General features: G+C 42.2%; 1 protein-coding gene across 13 annotated transcripts in view; it reads right to left on the bottom strand.

Annotated features, from left to right (window-relative positions):
- The window catches only part of DLG3 (discs large MAGUK scaffold protein 3), a 52,966-nt gene that overhangs the window by 13,878 nt on the left and 17,773 nt on the right, over positions 1-21,315 (bottom strand). For all 13 annotated transcript variants that reach the window (XM_023634284.2, XM_023634286.2, XM_023634288.2 and 10 more), the window contains one exon: positions 11,076-11,190. In XM_023634284.2, coding sequence (XP_023490052.1) covers positions 11,076-11,190 — 115 coding nt within the window. The remainder of the gene's footprint in view (positions 1-11,075; positions 11,191-21,315) is intronic.

Raw genomic sequence — 21,315 nt, 5'->3', positions numbered from 1 at the left:
GGTTTCAGATTATTTGAAAATGAAAATATCCAAACTCTGACAAAAAGCCCTTTATCTCCCTCAATTTACATACTCAAAACAGTAAGGAGAGGGGCTGAGGCCAGCAGATGAAAGAGGTGCTCTGCCCTCCAGAGGTTCTTTCCAGGCTCTATGTGACAGAATCAGATCTAAACGCATTTGCACTGCATTCGAAACTGAGTTTCCTAAAGCAAGGAAGGCATTCTGTCAGATGTTCCTACGAAGACATGCTTGGTGAAGACTTTATTCTAAGTGACAATGAGAAACACTAAATGTCATTATGGGCTTCAAAGATTAAAACAAACGTAGTAAGGAAAAGAACAGAACATGGATTAAGCACAAATTAGTTTGGGGAGGGAAGGAAGGAAGATGTTAAAATTAATTAGAGATTAGGATGAGATTGCAGAAGATTAGAAGGGAGAGTTTACTGGTTACAAGCTTGAAACACAACAGGGACAATCCAATATGTATTTTAGCACCTTCCAGAACCACACTTGGCCTTCGGCAAGCGCAGTCAGAAGCTGGACTACATATGGTAAAGTTGATGTAAACACGTCTTCTGGATGTCAGGAATCTAATTATTGGTCATTTTTTAAATATCTGAGATTTAAATAAAACTGATATGCCAGTTTATTTCCAAGATGAATTTCAGATACCTTACAATGTTAAAACACATAGAACATGAGCTAAGTAAAAACAAAACAAGCGCAGATCCGTGTCAACAAGAATGCTGGTGGTCACGGCGCCGTCTGGTTTGCTTTTTAACCAAAGGCATGTGTTCCTTTTACAACTTTCAAAAACTGTAAGTCAGCTTAAAAAGAAACTGCTTTCAAATATTTTATCTGTTTCTTTTTCTTTTCTAACACATTTCTAAATAACTGCTGCTTCTTAATATTTATTGCCTTTTTTTTTCCTTTTACATTTTAGACATTATATATTGGTTTTCTATAGCACTCACCATCCTTTCTCCCCTGTCCTCCCATTTCAGTTATATCACATTTTTTGGCTAAACAAAATTTAATTTTACACTATTATGTAAACGGTGTCCATAGATGACTACCCTTCCTTTTCTTTTCTTTTTTTTGTTTTAAGATTTTATTTTTCCTTTTTTCTCCCAAAGCTCCCAGGTACATAGTTGTGTATTTTTAGTTGTGGGTCCTTCTAGTTGTGCCATGTGGGATGCCACTTCAGTGTGGCCTGACGAGCGGTGCCATGTCCGTGCCTAGGATCCAGACCAGCAACATCCAGGGCCGCCGCAGCAAAGCGCACGAACTCAACCACTCGGCCTCAGGGCCGGCCCCTACCCTTCCTTTTCTATAAACTTTTTATTTTGTTTCTTTCCTGGTGGAAATGCATGCCTAATTTTTTATTTGACTGTGTTTCTATGTCCTTATTATTTTGTCGCTCCATTATTTAACACATAGAGGGCTATTTAGATTAACTATTTCTTTTTGCTACAGCTAAAATATTTGAAAGCAGGTGCTTTTGTGGAGCAAGAAAAGGGGAGAATAGGCAAGGGATTAATATTTTTTGCATATGCCATTGTAATATTTGAGATTTTAAACTATTCATATGCAGATTTCATTAAAAATTAAATTATGCTCTATAGAATATTTGAAAAATATAAGTCTAAAAAAAGAAAACTCACATTTAATATAACTTAGGAAAAACCATTTTCATATTGCTGTGGTATTGTATAATATTGTGTAATAAACACACAGACCCAAAAATACGAGTTTTTTTCAATTCGACCTTTTACTTAGCTCGTGTTATATATGTTTTAACATTGTAAGGTATCTGAAATTCATCTTGGAAATAAACTGGCATATCAGTTTTATTTAAACCTCAGATGTTTAGAAAATGACCAATAATTAGATTTCTGACACCCAGAAGACATGTTTACATCAACTTTACCATATGTAGTCCAGCTTCTTACTGCGCTTGTCGAAGGTCAAGTTTGGGAAGTTTTTTCCCAAATTTCACTAAGTTGGAAACATGGTGTGTATGTACAATTTTGCAACCTTAGTTGTCACTTGAAATTATACCATTACTATTTCCCATATCATTGACTATTCTTCAAAACTAGTATTTTTAGTGATGATACAATATTCTTTTCCTAAGGATATTCATTAATTAAGCAAATATTTATGAGCATTTAATATGACTAGGGACTCTTCTAAGCACTTAAAAAAAAAAAAGAAAGTGGGGAATCGATGTATCAAGCACCTGGCTTGCATCATTTACTTCTGATGAGGAACATGTTTGGCTCTACGTCCCCTGGCAAACAAGGCAAAAAAGGCAATTTCCCAATAAAAAGGGGCACCGAAGTCTATCTGGATTTTGATGAATTTGTGAATGAGGAATACTGAACAACAGAACAGACAATGCTTTTTTTAAACTATGATTCTGTTAAAGACATAGCAGCATAATATCTGGATATGAAATTCTGAACTATGTCATTCTCAGTTGAGAATGTTAAAGATGATTAACAAAAATTTCCTTTTCTATCAATCAGAAGTGCAAATAGGAGAACAGCTTTGCAGAACATTGGAGTCTCAGAGGTCATTTCATCCCACTTCCTATTAAAGAAAATTCCTTCGATATTCTCCAAGTTTCTTTCCAGCTCTAGCATTTAATGAGTCTGAGTCTTTCCTAGGTCTTCGCTACCAGGCCGAACATTCCCAATTCCTTCAACACTCCTTCTATTATCATGGTTTTGATTTGTTTTCCAAATCCATGATATGGATTTTCTCTAAATCCACTGTCTCTTCTCCTGCTGAAATTTTGGTTGACTAAGAGCTAGAAAACTTCCTCATAGATGATGAAAACCAGGCCCAGAGACACACAAGGCCTTGTCTAGAGTTGCATTGTGAGCGACTCTCAGACCAGGGCTATTACATCTCAGAAAAATTTCATGAGGTCTAAGTCACAGTCACATTAAAAAAAAAAAAAGCTAACTCTCCACTTGGCTATGTCTAGAAAATACCTTTCTTCCATTATGTGAACACTTACTGAGTCTACTCTATGTGGGACAGTGTGTTCAATAGACAGGAGACACAGAAGCAAAATAAGTCCTGGCCTTGTGGAGCGTGCCATCTGACAGAGTGTGTTGTAGCGAGAGGCACAAAGGCAGGACAAACCAAGGCTAAAAGCAGAGGGAGCATAGATCGCATGTAGCTTGGGGAAGCTGGGAGGAGGTATTGACTTTTGAACTGGGCCTCAATGGAGGTTCAGGATTTCAAAAGACAGGGATATGGAGAGGCCCTTCTGGCTAGAGGGAACAGTGTGAGCAAATTCTTGGAGGCAAGGAGTGCAGGGTGTGTGCTGAGGTCAGCAGCACCCGCGTTTGCCCGCACCGCAGGGCGCTCAGGAGAGCGCAGGCCAGGGCCTGCCTGGGGACAGCCTGCAGTCCAGCTAAAGAGTCTGGCCTTCATTCAGTAGGCCTTGTGTGATCAACTTCATTGCCTCGGCTTTTTTATCATTAATTACCAGGCTAAACTTTCACATGGAAAGTAACCCAGTAAAAGAGAACAGGCCTGAGCAGTAAAGTCAAACCACCTCTCAAATAACATATATTTCATGCAATAAAAAAAAAAATGTAAATTAGAGCTTAAATTCTGAAAAAATATCATCTATCTACCTCAGATCTTTAAGAAGCATGCTAAACTATGCCCATCTAGCAGTGACAGTCTCTTAGGAACAGTCTGGAAACCTAAGGCAGTAACAGGGATTGGCACCTTGTTACAAATGTCTCAGGTAGACCTGGCAAGAGGGTGAGAGAGTGCCTTTCTCCACAATACGGATATAGCCTGCTGCCCGCCCCTTTTCATCCTTAGGGTGAGCATTAGAGCAAGGCAAGGCAGATAACACACCGCCCTTTTAAAATCAGACCCAACTACTGTCCTGGAACTGAAATCCTACCTGGGCACGGACCAGATGACACAGAAACCAACCTCTTCTACCTCTTACTCAAGAAATGAATGAGCAGGAAAAAAGAAAGCAACGCCTATTTGTCTCCAGACACCTGAAGAAAGACCATAATTAACCACTCTGTCCCTCAGTCCCACCCCATGTGTTCGAGATTATTGACAAGACAGTGTGTTGGGAGACTAGAAGCCACAGAAATCCCTTATTCTTTCTGGGTCTAGATAAAAATTTCATGGAGGCCTCCAAGTTAAGGACTGGTCAGGTCAGAGGGAAACACTGTGTCAGGAGAGAACAAAGCTTATGGAAATATTACCATCCGCAGCCTAAGATCACAGTGAGTGGTCCACATAAAAGATTATTCTCCAACCCCAAATACGTTCCTCCTTGGTTACAGCCACACACCTCTGTGAGGCAAGGGAGAGCCAGATCCTGGGTCTTCCTGCAACTTCTCAAACATTGTGGCCAGGCCAGAAAAACACTGACTCATCTCAAGAGCAGGGTAAAGAGTGTGGCCCAGGGAAAATGTGGCATGTAAAAACAAAGGGAAAGAGGTGACACACCAGCACAAAAAGCAGATGCTCAGTTCCAAGGGCCTGCAGGTTAGAGTTCCCAAGCTAAGCTTCAGCGTAACGAGACAGCGTTGCCAAAGGTCTTGACAGATATGTTGTTTAAGTGGTGACCTTGCCAATAGTATCCCGGAAGAGCTGCATGCGCCTGTCCACAGGGAGGATACACATGCTCTGGGGGACTTTGTCTAATCTTCCTTTCAGTTGGGACCTCACTGCCGGATGGGATATATAATCAGCAGTAATATAATCAGCTCAAAGTAAACAGATTACCAGGCCAAAGTCTCTGCGGTTCAGATCCTAAATTGTGAGGTTTGGTTCTGAAAGATCCAGAGAAATCATAAGCATCTGGCACAGCCACCCAGTGTCTTAATGAACAGGAATGCAAAGAAAATGGCAACTACCGAGGAAACTGGTCAGGCAGGTTTCTCAAAGCAAAGTAAACATGAGCACTACAGCCTCAAAGGCAAGTGGCTGTGTCCATTGCACTCACTCAACGGTGTCCACCTCTCTGCCTGTGGCTCCAGCCATCTGTCTGGCTGGGGAGGCTCTGCCTGGCCCCTTGCACCCTCAGCGGCTCCTCTGAGGACTAAGCCGAGTCCCACCCCTCCTCTGTGATTCTGCCCACTCCAAATTTCCTTCTTCCAAATTCACACTATGTATTTAGCAGTGACCTTTCTTTATATATTCTATTTATTGCTATTTAACTCTTGTAGGTTTTTAATCTTTCCTATTATATCACCAAAGGGGAAGCCCTTTGAGGACAGAGGCCACGTCTGCTGCTTGTGAATGGCGGATGAGACCAGGCTGGGGCGGGGGCACAAAACAGCCTCCCAGTTACTATTCCTCAGAGCATTCTGCCACTGTATTTCCCTCCCACACCAGTTGGGGTCTAAGACATCACTTTCTTCCTTTGGTCAGTGTTTTGACTGAATGTTTGTGGTTGCCCAAAATTCTTATGTTGAAGCCCTAATCCAGTGTGATGGCATTTGAAGGTGGGGCTTTTGTGAGGTAATTAGGTTTAGATGAGGTCATGAGGGAGGGGCACTCCTCATGAGATTGGTGCCCTTGTGAGAAGAGGAAGAGACAGGAGAGCGCTCTCTCCCTCCTTGCACGTACTCAGGAAAGGCCACGTGAGGACACAGCTAGAAGGTGGCCATCTACAAGCCAGGAAGGGAGCCCTCAGCAGAACTTGAATCTGCCAGCACCTAGATCTTGGACTTCCCAGCCTCCAGAACTGTGAGAAATAAATGTCTGTTGTTTAAGCCCCCCAGTCTGTGGTATGTTGTTATAACAGCCCCAGGTGCCTAAGACAGAAAGTACCAGAGAAAGGGCTTGTATTATTTGAAAATTAAGTAGCCCCTCCCTTGCCTAGTCCCTATAAAGCATGCACAGAGAGCTATAAAGCAGCAGTTGCTCATTTGCCCTTGACCTTAGTGTGAGAGTTACGATTTCCGGTAGCTTCTGAAGAGCAACCTAAAAGCCCAACTTCAGTACTCAGGTAGACACAAGACGGGGCATCACAAGAGAAGCGAGTGCAGCTGGCCTCCCTGGCCTCCCTGAAGAAGGGAACAGGGAGAGCAGGGAAGGGCACCATCCTCGTCAGTCTATCTGAAAGTCTTGAGCCGTAGAGGGCAATTACGAAGTTAGAGGGGCATTCGAGGACCAATCGCCCCCCAATGTGTGAATGTTCAGGGTTCACAGCACCTGTTGGATCGGCTGAGGGGATTATGAGCACAGGCCCAGGACTGGTGTTTGGGGTATATGATCTAGCAACGGGCAGTTCCAGAATCGCTGATACAGGAAACTCTGCCCTACCCTCTGGTAGTGCGGAACACTACATAAATTGTTGCTTTTGAAGATGCACATTATCGTCACCTCCAAATTCTTTCAGATAGTAAAGCCTTCCAATATTTCCTCATTGGCATCTTAATCTACTATTGAAACTCATTAATAAGCAGACAAAGCCGGGCTCCCCCAAGCACCACCCTGGGCCGAGCACAGGGTAGCCGCACAATTAATGTCTGCTTGTTGACAAGAAGGAGGATTCTCCAGTCTTCTTTGATGACCAAGACCATATTTCTGACCTTGTTTCTTGAATCAAGACTACAGATGCCCCAATATGATCTCCTTACTAGAGTGGGATGGCAGATGGCCAGCTGGGAGGCCAGGACTCCCCAAATGCCTGATGTTGTCCTGTGGCTGCAAAGGACGCAGCCAGGCTAGCTGGAACAGACTTTTAAAAGCTTTTTCTACAAATATACTATCGAGCCTCTTGGCAACCTTTGGAGGACAAGCTCTTTCGTTCATTCATTCAATAAATAGATAAAATAAAATATGAGTATAAACTCAGAGGTCCCTAGAACTCTAACCTACCCTGTGTCTTTGTACGACCTTCACATCAGAATGGTCTGAGTTAAACACATAGCCACCCCGACCCCAAGCAAGAAGCTCAAGAGAGGCAGATTTCTGTGGACATTTCCAGAGTGGAAGGCAAATTCACCAGCAGAGCAAAGGCCCTACACTGGGCAGAGAGAGGGGTGCTGCTCATCCTGCCTATACTACTTAAGAGATGATTCTAGTACAGTGAAGGATGGGGAAGGCCTTTCCATTAAATCACTAGTGACTTTAAAACCAAGTTTCATTTTCCAAACACTGCTACCTTTCCTTCTTCCTCCTGCTCCCTGCTCCACAAATCCCGTCTCCCCTGTGGTTAGTACAGCTGCAGCTCCCTAGGGCTTCACCTGCTAGAGCCTTAGTGCAGCTGTAAGAGGTACTGTTTGCTTCAAAAGAGCTTTGCAACCCCATGCACACCAGAGGATAGAGACCCAGGGGAAGGGAAGGGAGGAGGAACATGTCAGAAGGGGAAACAACAGTGAAAAGAATTTGAAGGGAAACCCTCACTGAAAAGGGTTTCTTCACTTTAACCACCTGCTGCTCAGTATCTTCTGCATAGATGGCAAGCTGCTGAAGGGCAGGAAACACATCTGCTGCTTCCTTGAATCTGCCCCCGTGGAACCATACCCAAATTCTTAGCCCTGTGCTTTCCTGCTTTCCACACAGTAGGAGCTCAAGTAAGTGTAATGTTCAGGTGGTCACTCCTGAGCATTCTAACTGATGGCTTGTTAAAAACATACATTTCCCCAAACCTAGTGAATCCAAATCGATAGAAGAGGAGCCTGGGAAGCTGTATTTTTGCCAGCACACCAACTGATTCCTATCAGCAAGTGTGGGAGATGCTGAGAGAACCATGCTCTATAGTCAGACAACCGGGTTCAGATTCCAGTTTTGGAACTACTTAGCTGTCTAACTGGAGTCTCAGTTTTTTCACCTACAAAGTGAGAATAATAATGTCCACTTCGTAGCATTATTAAAAGGATTTTAAAAGCAAGGCAAAGAGGATAACAAGGTCCTAACGCATAACAGGTGTTCCCTAAGTGTTTGTTCCCCTTTATCCTGAAGACACGGGGGAACTAGTGGGAACTTCTGAGCAGATCGCGTCCAGACCGCTGCTTTAGCTTCAAGCCCCTCTGCAACACCTGAGCAAACGGCTGCCTTGCCTCTTCTCTAACACCTCCGGTGACAAAAGATCAAACTGACTATCTCCGGAAGCAGTCCATTCCATTTTCAGACATTTTTAATCATTAGCTCTTCCTTCCTTACGTTGAGTTGACATCTGCCTTGGGTGACAGAACAAATCTAATCCCTTTTCCACATGATAGGGTGATGCAATTAACTTAGATAAGGAAAGTGAGGAGGAGTAGGTGTGGGGAGGTCCATTTTGAACACACTGCTTGTCTGAGGCACTGGGAGGGCAGCTTCATGCGCATGTCCAGCAGGTAGTTGATGTGCAGGTCTGGAGTTCAGTAAAGAGATCAGAGATGTCATTTACACGACAGGATGTGAAGCTGTGAAAATAAATGACATTGACATTTAGGGAACAGAGTTAACGAAAGATATTGAGGAATGGTCAGCAAGGTAGGAAGAGAGCCTTTAAAGAAGAAAGCAAGTAATTCGTGGAAAGAAAGGTGGTGAAGAGGTCAGACCAATGGCAGAGAATCAGTGAACCAGTCACTGAATTTGAGGACTAAGAGGTCACCGCTGATCCCTGCCAGAGCCTTGGGCTTCTGCTCCTTGGAGCCCTGCGGAGGTGCCTGGAACCCCAGCCCTGTGCTGACAGGCAGGTGCACACTTCCTTCCCTACTGAGAGAGAGGCGATTTGAAGAAACAGCAGCAGCAAGTACAGACGACTCTAACATTTCCCAACCTGGATGTTAGGATGGGTTCTCCAAATAAGGCTCCCATGCTTCTACCTTTTGGGGAACCACTGCCTAGTAGAGTACCCCCTGGGAACTAATCACGGTGAAGAACCCTATTTTCTTGTGTTTAATCCTGCATTTGCCCAACTTACTGAACCAATGATTTTTCACACAATACTTGTTAACATCTTGAGGAACTTGTGTTTCCTGGCATATAATTTGGCAAATGTGGTGAGCTGAAGAAGAGAGACAAAACAATAAGGGACTACTGGTATCAAGGGAATTTTTTTTCTCTTCTTTTTAATAAATGGAAGAAACTTGAATATGTTTACATGCTGAAGAAAAGGAACCAAGTGTAGAGTGAAAGGCCAAAAACAAGCACCAAAGGGAATGGAGCGGCTCCAGGCTCCAGTAGAGCAGTTAGCTTAGCAATGGACCTCAGCTCGCTGCTTTAGCCATAAAACATTATTTCCCTTGATTAAGTCTAGTGAGCACAAACATTCACTATTCTAACCCATATTTACTTTCCTCAGAAGATACAGATGTGATCTAGATAAGGTTAAGGGCAGATTATATAAACTGATTCACTAGAAACAGAGTGTGGGCCCAACCTCCTCCCCAGAGTTAGGCAGAATGTACCCTTTGCCCCAGCCAGAGAAGAGTGCTCCAGGTCCTCCAAGTCGGGAGCTAATGCCCCACTCCCCTTGCCCAGGCAGGGAGAGCTCAAGCAGAGGATAGGCAGAGAGGGGAAATCTAAAAATAAAGCTCTCCGAAGAAGCTGTCTTGCCTAAAGAGCAGCTTCCCACGCACACTGGAGTGCCACATCTGCGGGGGCTAGAAGCACGGGAACGGAACAATCCTGACCAAGTCACATAAGTATTACCCTTATGCGGGTGGCGACAGCACATTTCGGATTCCCCCCGTCAGTGCCCCAGTGTCTAGGCTGCAGACCCAGAGCGAGGGCCTCCTGAAAGAAAACAGAAGACTGAAAAGATCACCAGTGACTAGTCCAGCCTTCCTCCCGCTCTCCTCCCTTCACAGCAGGAGGTGAGCACAGGAAATGCGAAGAAAAACTGCTCTCAACACACAAGGTGTCGAGCTGAGGGTTCACTTTACAAAAGAATCATGAAGGGTTCTAGTGGGCTTCAGGCTCAAAGCTGGGTTCCCTGGGCTCCACTCCCTGCATCAGGGGCTACCAACTGAGGAAAAGAAAATCAAGCACCAATGAGGAGAAGTGCAATTAGCATTTACATCCGTTGGCTATGTCATCTCAAACCCCAAGGACAGAGCAGTTGTGTAGCCAGGCAACTAGCAAATGTAGCCTCCCATCCTGAGCCCCTAGCAGGTATCAGAGGCCACTAGAAAAAGTTCAACCCAAGAGTTTGATACAACCCCACACCTAAGCACTAAACACACAGGGAGCTACCTCTGGCTTAGCGGGGTATAATCCCCACCGCCTCTTTCTCTAAGGATTTTAACCTTGAAGAGATACAATACTTACACCAAACTGCTGGAGTTTTGCCAAGAAGCCCAGGCAGGAAGAAGGAAACTATCCCTAATTCTACAAGGAGTCAGTGTTCATTTAGCAGTCCAACTCCCCAAGAGGTTTGTACTTTGACCTGACAAAGTATTATAATGTGCCTCAAGGGTCAGAACCTCAACCTTGGACAGTATCTCAGAATAGCTTTCAGCAGCAATACACCCAATGTTATATATCTGTTCCCTCCACCCACCCTTCCTGGGGAATGTACACCATTCCATCCCATGTCCCATGATTCAGAAACAGCAAACCAGTGCAGCAAGGGGCAAGGAAACACAACTTAAAAAAACAAACAAACAGAATGCAGCAGCGACCTGTCAGTTCTTTGGTCTCTTGAGAGACCCTGTACCAGAACACAGTGAGAGTTGAAATGCTCTGATACAAATCCTGACGTCTAGTATGCATATGTAGAAAGGGGGATGCCAAGTTTTCCCCTCAAATCACAGATTGCAAGTAAAGTACTTTGAACATTCGAGTGCTATTTGAATGCTGACTAGCAACAATCACCCAACAGTCTTTTACAATTAGAGCAAACTGAAATTTTCCTGCACTGAGTCATTCATGAGCAAAAATATAGAAGTCAGCTCACAAAAGGGAGGAGATACTGACCATAAAGTACACAACCTGAGCATACAGTGCCAAGTGTTGCTTTAGTACTGGGAGTACACACTCCCTCCCTACCCTACTAGTTAAACAAAAAGGGCTGGGTTGGCACAGAGCTCCCCTCACGCAGCACAAGGCCTGGTGCTCAGAAGTGTGACTTACCTGACATACAGGGACCTCTTCTCGCTTGTTCGGAGGGACCCAGATCCAGAGCTCATGCTGCTGTTCATCATTTGCTCTCGCAAGTCATGTATCTTCGATTCAAAGCGACTGTACTCTGTCAGGGAGACAAAGGAGAGGACAGGAAAAAAATGAACCCAAGAGGCTGCACCGAGCCTGCATGCCAGTGGCCAAAGAGCCAGGAAGAGACTTGGCTTCAAAACAGCCAGACCCAGCCCAGTCAATCTTTGCTTTGATAAGCAGAGTCCCTCCTCCAAGCACAGAAAGACAGACTTCTCTCCACCTCCAGACTAAGAGAAGGAAAGAACACACCTGGAAAAGGAGCAACATTTGAACATATCAAACAGAAAAAGCTTTCATCTGCCTTGAAATCGCACTGATCCTTAAAAAAAATAACAACTGGAAAGAGGTTCTAGGGCAGCCTTCATAAATCTTTAGAGCAGGCACTAAGGCCCAAGGAGAGCAGATGGGAAAGGAGACTTTCCCCAAAAGTGGATTGCAGAGAACAGATGGCCCTGAGACGCAGGGTGGAGCGGCTGGAAAGGACCTGAGGCCATTATATCATTGTTAGGCAAGGAAGACATTTCTAAATGACTTTTCTTTTTGAGGGCGGAGATTGGAACCCAGTACAAAGGTAAAAACAAATCAACCTCACAATCAGATGAGATCACAAAGCTCTCCTGAGTTAGCTCCCTTTTAACAAATGGTGTTTGGCTTGAGTAACAAACATTAAAACATACATTCTCCCAAACCTAGAAGTCTGCTGACACCTCTCTCCTCCAAAATCTAGTCAGTGGGGTCATAAGTCCATGCCCAGCTTTGTGGCCCACCGATAGCACCACAACAGCCCGAATCAGCCTTATCACTCTGGAAAGGCGACTACAGGTTTATGGGCAATTTAAGAAAATCTGACACAGGAAAATTAACTCTAGCCATACAATTATTATAAAAGGATTTTGATAGGGCTGCGTTGCTGTGACATTCTTCTGCTAAATTTAAATATGATATGCACATTTACCACACACACACAATTACACAACATTTTTCAGGTCTGTAATTGCCACATAAAATGGGACATATCTAAGGCATGGACTGTGGAAACGGTAGAAAACGGGCATACTTCATTATGACAAGCTGATATTAAAGGAAGTCAAAATTTATACCAGGGGTTGAAGGTTGAGAAGCTGCTTTAAAAAACAAACACAAAAACATTATTTTTTCAGGGAAAAAGAATTCCACAAAAGCATTTTCACACACCATAGAGGGCTGGCAAGAAGCATCCCCATCTAGTCTGTGTGACTCTACAGGCAGAAAACAAAACACCTGTTCCAACACCTGACACTCCCCTTCCATCAGCAAAGCAACCTGACCTTCAGCTGGGTATAAAGGGATATGCTCAAAAGCCTAAAAGGGAGGGGATGGAGTTCTAACTCATGCAAATACCCTCTTCGCAACAAAGTTTCTTTGTGTTCACTCTGGTACCAGAGAAACCAACTGGTTAAATTCACATACTCTTCCATTCATCAGGCTCTGAGGTTAGGGTGATTTGTCCTCATTACCTACTTCCGTCCCTGAAATCCTGCAGGAAGCAGTTAAGTCACTGACTCACCCATTCAATGCTGGGGGGGAAAAAAGAAACAGCAGCTGGACAATGTCCCTGTTCTGAGGGTTACAAGGCAACACATCACTATCAACAAGGAGTCCCAATCTAAAGGTAGAGGGTGGTGACCGATCTGTCATAGAAGCCCTGGACCGCCCAAGAGCACAGCAGCAGAGCTGTCTACCTCAAGAGCCGGCCCTCCATCCTGGCCCTCTCTAGTCGGCTCCTTTCTGGCCCTCCTCCACACTCAGCGGCTAGGAGAACCGGAACGACAAAGAGATTTCTGACCAGGCAGCCCTTTCTTGGGGAAGATAAGTAAAAGGCAGAAATATGCATTGAACCCAGAAAAAAAAAAATACACTCAATCTATCCTTAAGCCGCTTTCCCCCTCTCGCAACTTGTTTATATATTCCCTTCTTTGGAATTGACTTGCCCGCTGAACTCCAACTTAGCAGCAGGTCATGGCAGTTGCTTAGTAACTACGGTTCTTAAAAAGTCCTTTAAAAAACAAGCACCAAACCACCATTTCCTCAAAGCTCCTAATCCAAGGTTGATAATGCTGGGCCAGAGGGCCCACTTAAAATAGACTACAGAGAGAGAACAAGGCTATTGCTTTAAAGAATCCACTTTCTGTTTTCTATGTGCTACTAAGCTTTAAAGTCTATTAAATTGTGTTTTATTCATTTTTTCCCATTTGGATGATCCCCTTAGAGTTCCAGCTGCTCATCGGTCTTTGGCTTTTATTTGTAGAGTTATCTAATGTCCACTATGCACAGAGTAGCCTCTGAATAAATGTGTTGGGTAAATGAGGAGCAAATTAGAAAACTGTGCCCAAGTCGACACTTCTGTTCTCAAACCAATGAACCTAATGGTTGATGTAACTGATGGCTGCCAGCTTCACTGAGGGTGTGGAAACGTAGTTAAGACATATTCCCATTTACTTTTGTTCCCTAAGGTTAATTGTTCAGAGCAATTGGAGTATATGTTTTTTAAACACCTTTTTGAAATTTTAATAACCCACAGTGGGCATCTGATTAACAGAATTTGTTTATAACAAAGAAAAAATAATTCTAAGAGAAAACTGTTTAGAATAATCTTAAGATAGATAGTACCTCACCTTAATATTAGAGGCATCATTTTCCAAGCATAAAAGCTTCACTTAAAAAGCATCTGAATTCTAAAACTCACAATTTGCCAAGGTACCCACTCCCCTTCCACACATAACTAACAAAGCCATCACTGGAAGGCATCTTCTAGGCCAAAGTCACTGCCTCTAACACAAAGGGCCCACTTTAAATAGGTTACTTTATTTTTTGTTTGTTTGGGTTTTTTTTTAGTAAGATTATCCCTGAGCTAACATCCACCGCCAATCCTCCTCTTTTTGTTGAGGAAGACTGGCCCTGAGCTAACATCCGTGCCCATCCTCCTCTACTTTATATGGGGGACGCCTACCACAGCATGGCTTGATAAGTGGTGCATGGGTCCATGCCTGGGATCCGAATCTGTGAACCCTAGGCCGTCGGTGTGGGGCGTGCAAACTTAACCACTATGCCACCAGGCCAGTCCCAAATAGCCTACTTTAAAGAAACAACACCTATTACTAAAATCTCAAGTCTACTAAACTGTGTTTTATTCATTTTTTCCCCATTGAGATGAACCCAACCATTTGTGACCCACAAAGATATCGACAGTGAGTCATCACTCCCCACCCACTCCCTCCTTCCCTCTGCTAATCACAGAGAGAACCGAGGGGGAGAGGGCACAATCAGCCGTCATTCCCGAAACAGGGTTTCTCACGGACCACCTGGGGTGCCTCTGAAAGATCAGGATTTTGGATCCCACCCCAGAACCTACTAAGGGGGGGAGGAATCTGCATTTTTAACATGCATCAAGGTGATTCTGATGCCCAATAAAGTTTGAAACTGCTGGTCTTGACTTACAAAATTGAGATTTGTTTTGTTTTATTAGTTCAGGAAAAGATAAGGTAAGTATCCTACAGAATGTCTCAAAAGGAAGGTAGAGCAAGAGGGCTGGGAAGCTCTCAAAAAAAAAAATTGGCAATACAATCGAAAATCCCAAGGGAAGGAAAGCACTAAAGAGGCCTCTGTCCAGTGTGCCTGCAAAGAAAGCTGATGAGTTTACACTTTTTTTTCAATTATAAAAGTAGCACATGATTTTTAAAAACCCTTAACTTTTTTCTTTAGACATTCCTCTATCATTTCCCCATCCCACTACCCAGAAGTAACCAGTTAGTATTTTTAGTCTGTATCCTTCCAGATTCCACGTATACATTGTTTATCTACGTACACTCACAACTCACAGATTTACATGCATTTACTTTTTGCATTCTCTGATATGTCCCAGAAACCCATCCATGTCAGTACATAGAGAGCTACCTCATTCTGCTTTTTACTAGTTGCATAGTATTCCATATTATGGATAGACTATAATTTATTCAGTCATATTCCAACTGATGTACGTTTAGATTGCTTACATTTTTAACATTACAATCAATGCTGCACTGTATATTTGTACGAGCATTCCTATAGCACAGATTCCTAGAAGTGAAGCTGCAGGGTCAAATTATATGCACGTGAAAAAATTTGATCAGTGCTACCAAATTGAACCCCAACATTCTGAAACCTTTATGACTGGAAGTGAGGATAAACTGCCATTCTAAAGCTTCCAGCAGCTTTTCTGTTTCTGCAGAAGTAGAGGCAGAATTTATCTTTGAGGACAGATTGATCTTTTGTTTGGGGAAAAACACTTTAATGAGACTTCAGGTTATGCAAAAGTAAAGCCAAGATTGTGTTCTGGAATGGACAAAGACAAAGAGGAGCCTCAAAAGTCCTCTGTGCATATTCACAGAAAGGTCATCATCCTGCAGGTGGAGCTGCTGGTTCAAACAGCCTGTCCTACCACCTATATGCACTCTAACTACCTCTAGGAATATCTACCTCTAGACTTGACCACTCTGCCTCCCCTACTTGATAACCTAGTGCCAAACCTGCCTGGCACTGTTCAGGACATCCCCCTTTCCCTTGTGCACAACCAACGTTTCCTCAAGTTTTGCTGATGTTTCTTCCTAATTGCTTCCTCAAGCCACCTCTTTCCTACTAACTTTCATTGTCATTGCTTACTGTTGATTTTGCCTCTTCATTTTCTCTTGAATATTTTACCTCTTGACTTGACTTAGGTCACTTGGATCGTCTCTTCTCTGGACCACTGAGGTACTGTCCTAACAAGTTGTCTGCTCCCAGGCTTTCCAAACTCCAGTCCAGCTTAGATAATTATTTGAGAAACCTTCCTAAAACTTCAACTTGCAGCCTCTCTGTCCAAGTATCTATAATAACTCAACAGCAACTAAATAATTTTACCTTAATATCTCAACTAAACTTCCAAGGACTGCTACAACCATCCTCTTGTCACTCTCGGCCTATCTATGCCACCTCTCATTACACAAATCCTCTTTTGAGCTAGCCTGCCTGCAACCTTTGAATAAAACTTGTTCATTCCTACCTGTTATTCCCTTCTCCTGGAAGTTTCTCCCCTGCCTGACACTGAACATTCTTTATGTCTTCACCACCTTTCTTTCCTCATCCCAGAAGTTTTATTCATTCATTTATCTATTCAAACATTTACTGAATGTCTACTATTCTGTGCCAGGCACTGTGAGAGCTGCTGGGGAAATAATGGTAATCAAAACAGTTCTTAGACATTACAATGATGAAGCAAACAACTACTTAATTACAATTGTAACAACTGCCATGAAGAAAATGCTAAGAGACTAACAGAGTGACCTAAGCTACTGTGGGGTGGGAGGGTGGGGGGAGGTCACAAAGGTTTCCCTGAGGAAGTGACATTTAAGCTGAGCCTTTAAGGATGAAGTTAGCTAGGGGAAAACGAGTGGACAAAAAAAGCATTCCAGACAAAAGGAACAGCACACGTGAAGGTACAAAATGTCTAGATCACAGGGAAACAAGGGGATACTGGCAGGAGATCAGACTAGGGAGGTAGGCAGGAATCAAATCATACAAGGCCTTATGGACTATGGCAAGGATTTTTGCTTTCATCCTAAGAGTAATGGAAAGAAGTCACTGAAAGATTTTAAGTAAAAGAATGACACGATCAGGAGTGGCTGTGTGTGTGTGTGTGTGTATTATTTTGGCTATTGTGGGGAGAATAAGTGTGGTGTCTCCCAAGTAGATTTAAGTTTCTTGACAGCAGAGGATCAAGCCTTCTCTTTTTGTTTAGCCCCTCCAGTCCCTAGTATAAGTAGCCCAAACCAGCATCCAAACCAGCTAGCCGGCAGCCTCTGCTCAATTATGTCCAATGTTGAGAAGCTCTCTATTCCTTAATTCTTAGACAACACTTTTCAAGAGAAAATTCTTGGGTTGAGGGCCAACTCTTTTGCCAGCTGGTCCTAATTTTGGTGTCTAAAACAGCATAAAACATGATGGGTTCTCTTCTTCATAATAGTATGAAGGAACAGTTTAAAGAAGGTCAGAGAGCTGGGAAAGCCTGGAGCAGGTTTTAAGACTACTTAATAAGACTGAATAGAAGTTAGAGTGTGAACAGGGGAAGGAGAAGTGATGGAAGGTTGGGGGCCTGATTATAAGAGTTTGAGATAAGACTTTTCTTACTAGGCTATGGGAACGACCGTTAAGTGTTTCCATAGGAAAGTGATACAATCAGAGCTGGGTTTGGGGAAAGGGTATTCTGACAATGTAATATAGAATGGAGGACAGAGAGAAAAATAACAGAGACCAGGAACCTATTCTACTAGTATAGACAATGACTTGAAAGGCCTGGCATGGTATGGGGGTGATTGAGGATAGAAGGAAGGGACAAGAATCAAGAAATCTGTTGGAGCTCGAAGAGAGACATTTTGACATCTGATTGGATGTAGGGTGAGAAAGGATCAAGGGCAATTTCTCAGTTTTTTCCTGAAAGACTAGGAAAAAGTGGGATAACATCAGCCATAATAGAGAATGGCTATCATGTCCTCAAAGTAAGTAAGTTCTCTCTTCTCCAGGCTAAGCATTGTTACTTCCTTAACCATTCTTCATCTAACATGGTTTCCAGACCCTCCACTACCTCTCCCTTGTAAAATCTAGTGCCCAGAATTTGTGGTGATGTCATTTCCTTTACAAACTATAAGCTCCTTGATGTGGTTTTTGTTTCCTTCTCAAAGTTTAGCATAGCAATCTACACCCATGTTGAGCCAACAAACTTTCATTGAGTGTGTTAACTTGCTATAAACATATGACAGGACAAACTTGGACACTGTAAGTCTCAAGTTCGGGCTCCTCAGGAACTAATGTAAGAAAAAAAGAACACAAAATTTTCTCCTTCCACCCACCCAAAAATGCTAAAAACTGACCAACAAAACCACAAGCCACTTCTGCAAAACACTGACATGTCAGAAGTTTCAAGATCTACTCAATAGCATCAAAGGGGACTGAAACTACAATGTTCACTAATACAAACTGCACACACACCCCAGCCTCCAAATCCATGTCACCTCTAAGACTTTGCTCTCAAATCCATCTACCTTCCTAATGACAGAAAAATTGTCTTCTCGGGATAAAAAATTACATTTGTCATTAATTTGGAAAAGCTGAAAGGGGCTCAGTTTCTCAACCTATAGAAAGTTTATTTGGTCCTATTTGATGTTGGGTAAAAAATGTTGTAGAGACAGGAAACAAATGGTAGCAACAAAGGATACTTACTGTGTATGCAGTATAGACTATCAATGATTTGAATGAAAATATAAAAGGGAAATGCTACAAAATAAAATAAAAGCCATGCCTATCAAATTTGGAAATGACAACGAAGCTGTGGAGACAAGTGGATGACAGATTTCAGACACAGAGATTGTGACAGGTAGGAACAATGGGAAGACACAAATGAAAATAAAGTAAAAAAGAGAAATGTAACTTCCTGACCTTGAGTCCCCACACAAATACTGAGTAAGGAAGACAGGGCTGAATAAGAGCATGTGTCTTGATTGGCTATGAACTCAAAATAAGTCAGCAGCTGCCCAAAGGCTCACTTGTTCTTACGGAAGTGCCAGTCTTCAAATCTCAAACTCACACAGCCCTCATCTGCCACTGCTGAGCTGCCCAGAGCTCAGAGGAATCACCCATTGTGAAAATGTACAGAACTCCGGTGAGAATGAAGTGACAGCCTCAGGAGAGAGACACAGATTTTGATGAGTACGAATTGTGTTTTAGGTTTCTATAGATGCGTTTGGAGTGCAAACTCTCAGGATCCATCTGAATTACAAGCATCTGTCCCAACAATATAGCTCACATTTTCAAAAGAAATGGACAAAGCTGAAAGTAAAATAAGTCCATCAAGAAGATACCTGTCAGTGTCGAGAGAAGTATATGACAGCCAAATAGCACATTTCTAGGAATCACAAACTTGTCACTATACAAACAATATGAAGCCTATTACTTGGGTTAGTTTCTAATTATGGAGCCTACTATTTAAAGAATCTGACACCTCTAAAACTAGACAATTTCTCATGTCCCTTCTAATTCTGAAATAATTATGATTTTACGACCAAATCAATGAGGACCATAAGGAATCAAACCTAGAACTAGTCTAATTTAATTTTTTAATATGATCTCAAAGAGGAAAATCTTCACATCTGCAAATAATCCTAAGCTCTTTGGGTCAAAAAGATACCAAATCAATGAGTATAAATTGTGTGAAAAAAAAAACTTCTCAAGGCTATGTGAGAAGGCAGAAAAGTGGCAAACAGGCCTCAATATGGGCAAATATTGCTTGAAGAAAAATAATTTCAGCTCTACTTTTAGAACAATGGGCTCAGAACTATGACTAACCCAAAGAGAAACCTCAGTGTCATTGTTCTGGTCCCTGCACTGTCACAATGTGCTTCCTCAGCCATACACACAACATAGCCAGGGTTCTGGACAGGATCCTGATATTGCGAATGAAACAGAAAACATGACATGCCAGATCAGCACACCATAAAAGATTCCAGTTTATCCCTATTGACTGGATGTTTCTGTCCCCCAAAGAGCTTAGTGAGGATGCAGGATGAGCTACCGGGAGAAAGTGCTACAGTATATAAAGGTATCATTACATACAGCCACGTGGTCTGAAATCAGTAGAATGAAAAATGCTTTGATCTCACATCAAGCTAAGAAGTAGTTATTCACAGGACCTTGCCATTGGTCCTTCTCACCTGTTCCGGATCACCCAGCAGATGGAGGTAAAAGCCTCAAATAGGGCCTTTTCTCGTTTCAAAGGAATTTCATATAGCATATTCAACTGCAAGATTAACAAAGCCTTTAGCTCCTTTAACCCATAAGCCAAAGTAGAACCACTCCAGACAAAACACCTCATCCAGAAAACATGAGAATGAAGACAGAATTATACCTTTCCCTGCTCTTAAAGGAGTGGGTACTTTTGTTCATAACAATCTTTTCCATTTAATAGAGATGCTGCAACATAGTAACTGAAACACATCATCTTATGCCTAAACTTGCTAACTTGAGTTAATACATCTGATTTCTATGTTTTACCCAGTCAAATGAGAGTCTAGATTCAAATGTTCTTCACAGTAGTCACTCCAACAGGATCACAAATCTCTGACAATCTTTATTGGAGTATCAACTGAATCTCTTTTGAGTCAAGTTTCTGTGGAAAGAACCCAGAAAACGGGACGTAGAGAAAGACTCTTGTTATTTGTCAAAACATCTGTGGTTATTTTCCAGTAACTGATAATCTCAGAGTAAAATATTACAGAACAGAAAAAGAAACACAAAATCCAAATCGTGTGCGTGTGTATAATAAAGGTGGCACTTCAAAATAGTAGGAAAATGATGGATTATTTTAATAAATGGTACTGAGGTAATTCATTAAGTGTTTGGAGCAAAAATAAGGTAGTATTCTACCTTACACCATAAATAAACCACAAATAAATAAGTAGGTTAAGGTTTTAAATACAAAAACAAAACATTAAATAATTAGAATAAAACAAAGGTAGATATTTATTTGCTCCCAGGATAAGGAAGGCCCTTCCAAACCTATGGGGAGAGGCAAAATACACAAAAGAAAACAGTGGTAGAATTGACTACATAAAAACATAAAACATTGTACATCAAACTAAAACCGCAAACTACAAACTGGGAAAAGTCATTGCAATACATATGATAAAGAACTAATATTCTAACTACATTAAAGTTTTTACACATCATTAAGAACGGAAGAACACACCTCACCAGGCAAATGGGGAAAGAGTATGAAGAGGCAATCCACACACAAAACATGACCAGTGAATGCACATACACACACAACTGTTCAATTTTATTATTAACAAAAGAAACATAAAGTAAAATATGAATTAAATAATATGTTTTTACCTATTAAATTTGCAGAGATTTTTAAAAAACATACTCTATATTGGCAAGGATCTCAAAATACTCTTATATTCTTGGTGGAGGTGGAGATCAATTTGGCAAAATATATCAAAAGTCTCAAACACGTTCATACTCTTTGGCCCAATAATTCCACTCCAAGGAATTCATTCTGAAGAAATAATCACAGATTCACAAAAAGCCTCCATCAAAGTGTTATTTATAAGAT

The sequence above is a fragment of the Equus caballus genome, chromosome X (assembly GCF_041296265.1).
Source record: "Equus caballus isolate H_3958 breed thoroughbred chromosome X, TB-T2T, whole genome shotgun sequence".
Classification (NCBI taxonomy): Eukaryota; Metazoa; Chordata; class Mammalia; order Perissodactyla; family Equidae; genus Equus; species Equus caballus.
This window is presented reverse-complemented; position numbering and strand designations above follow the sequence as displayed.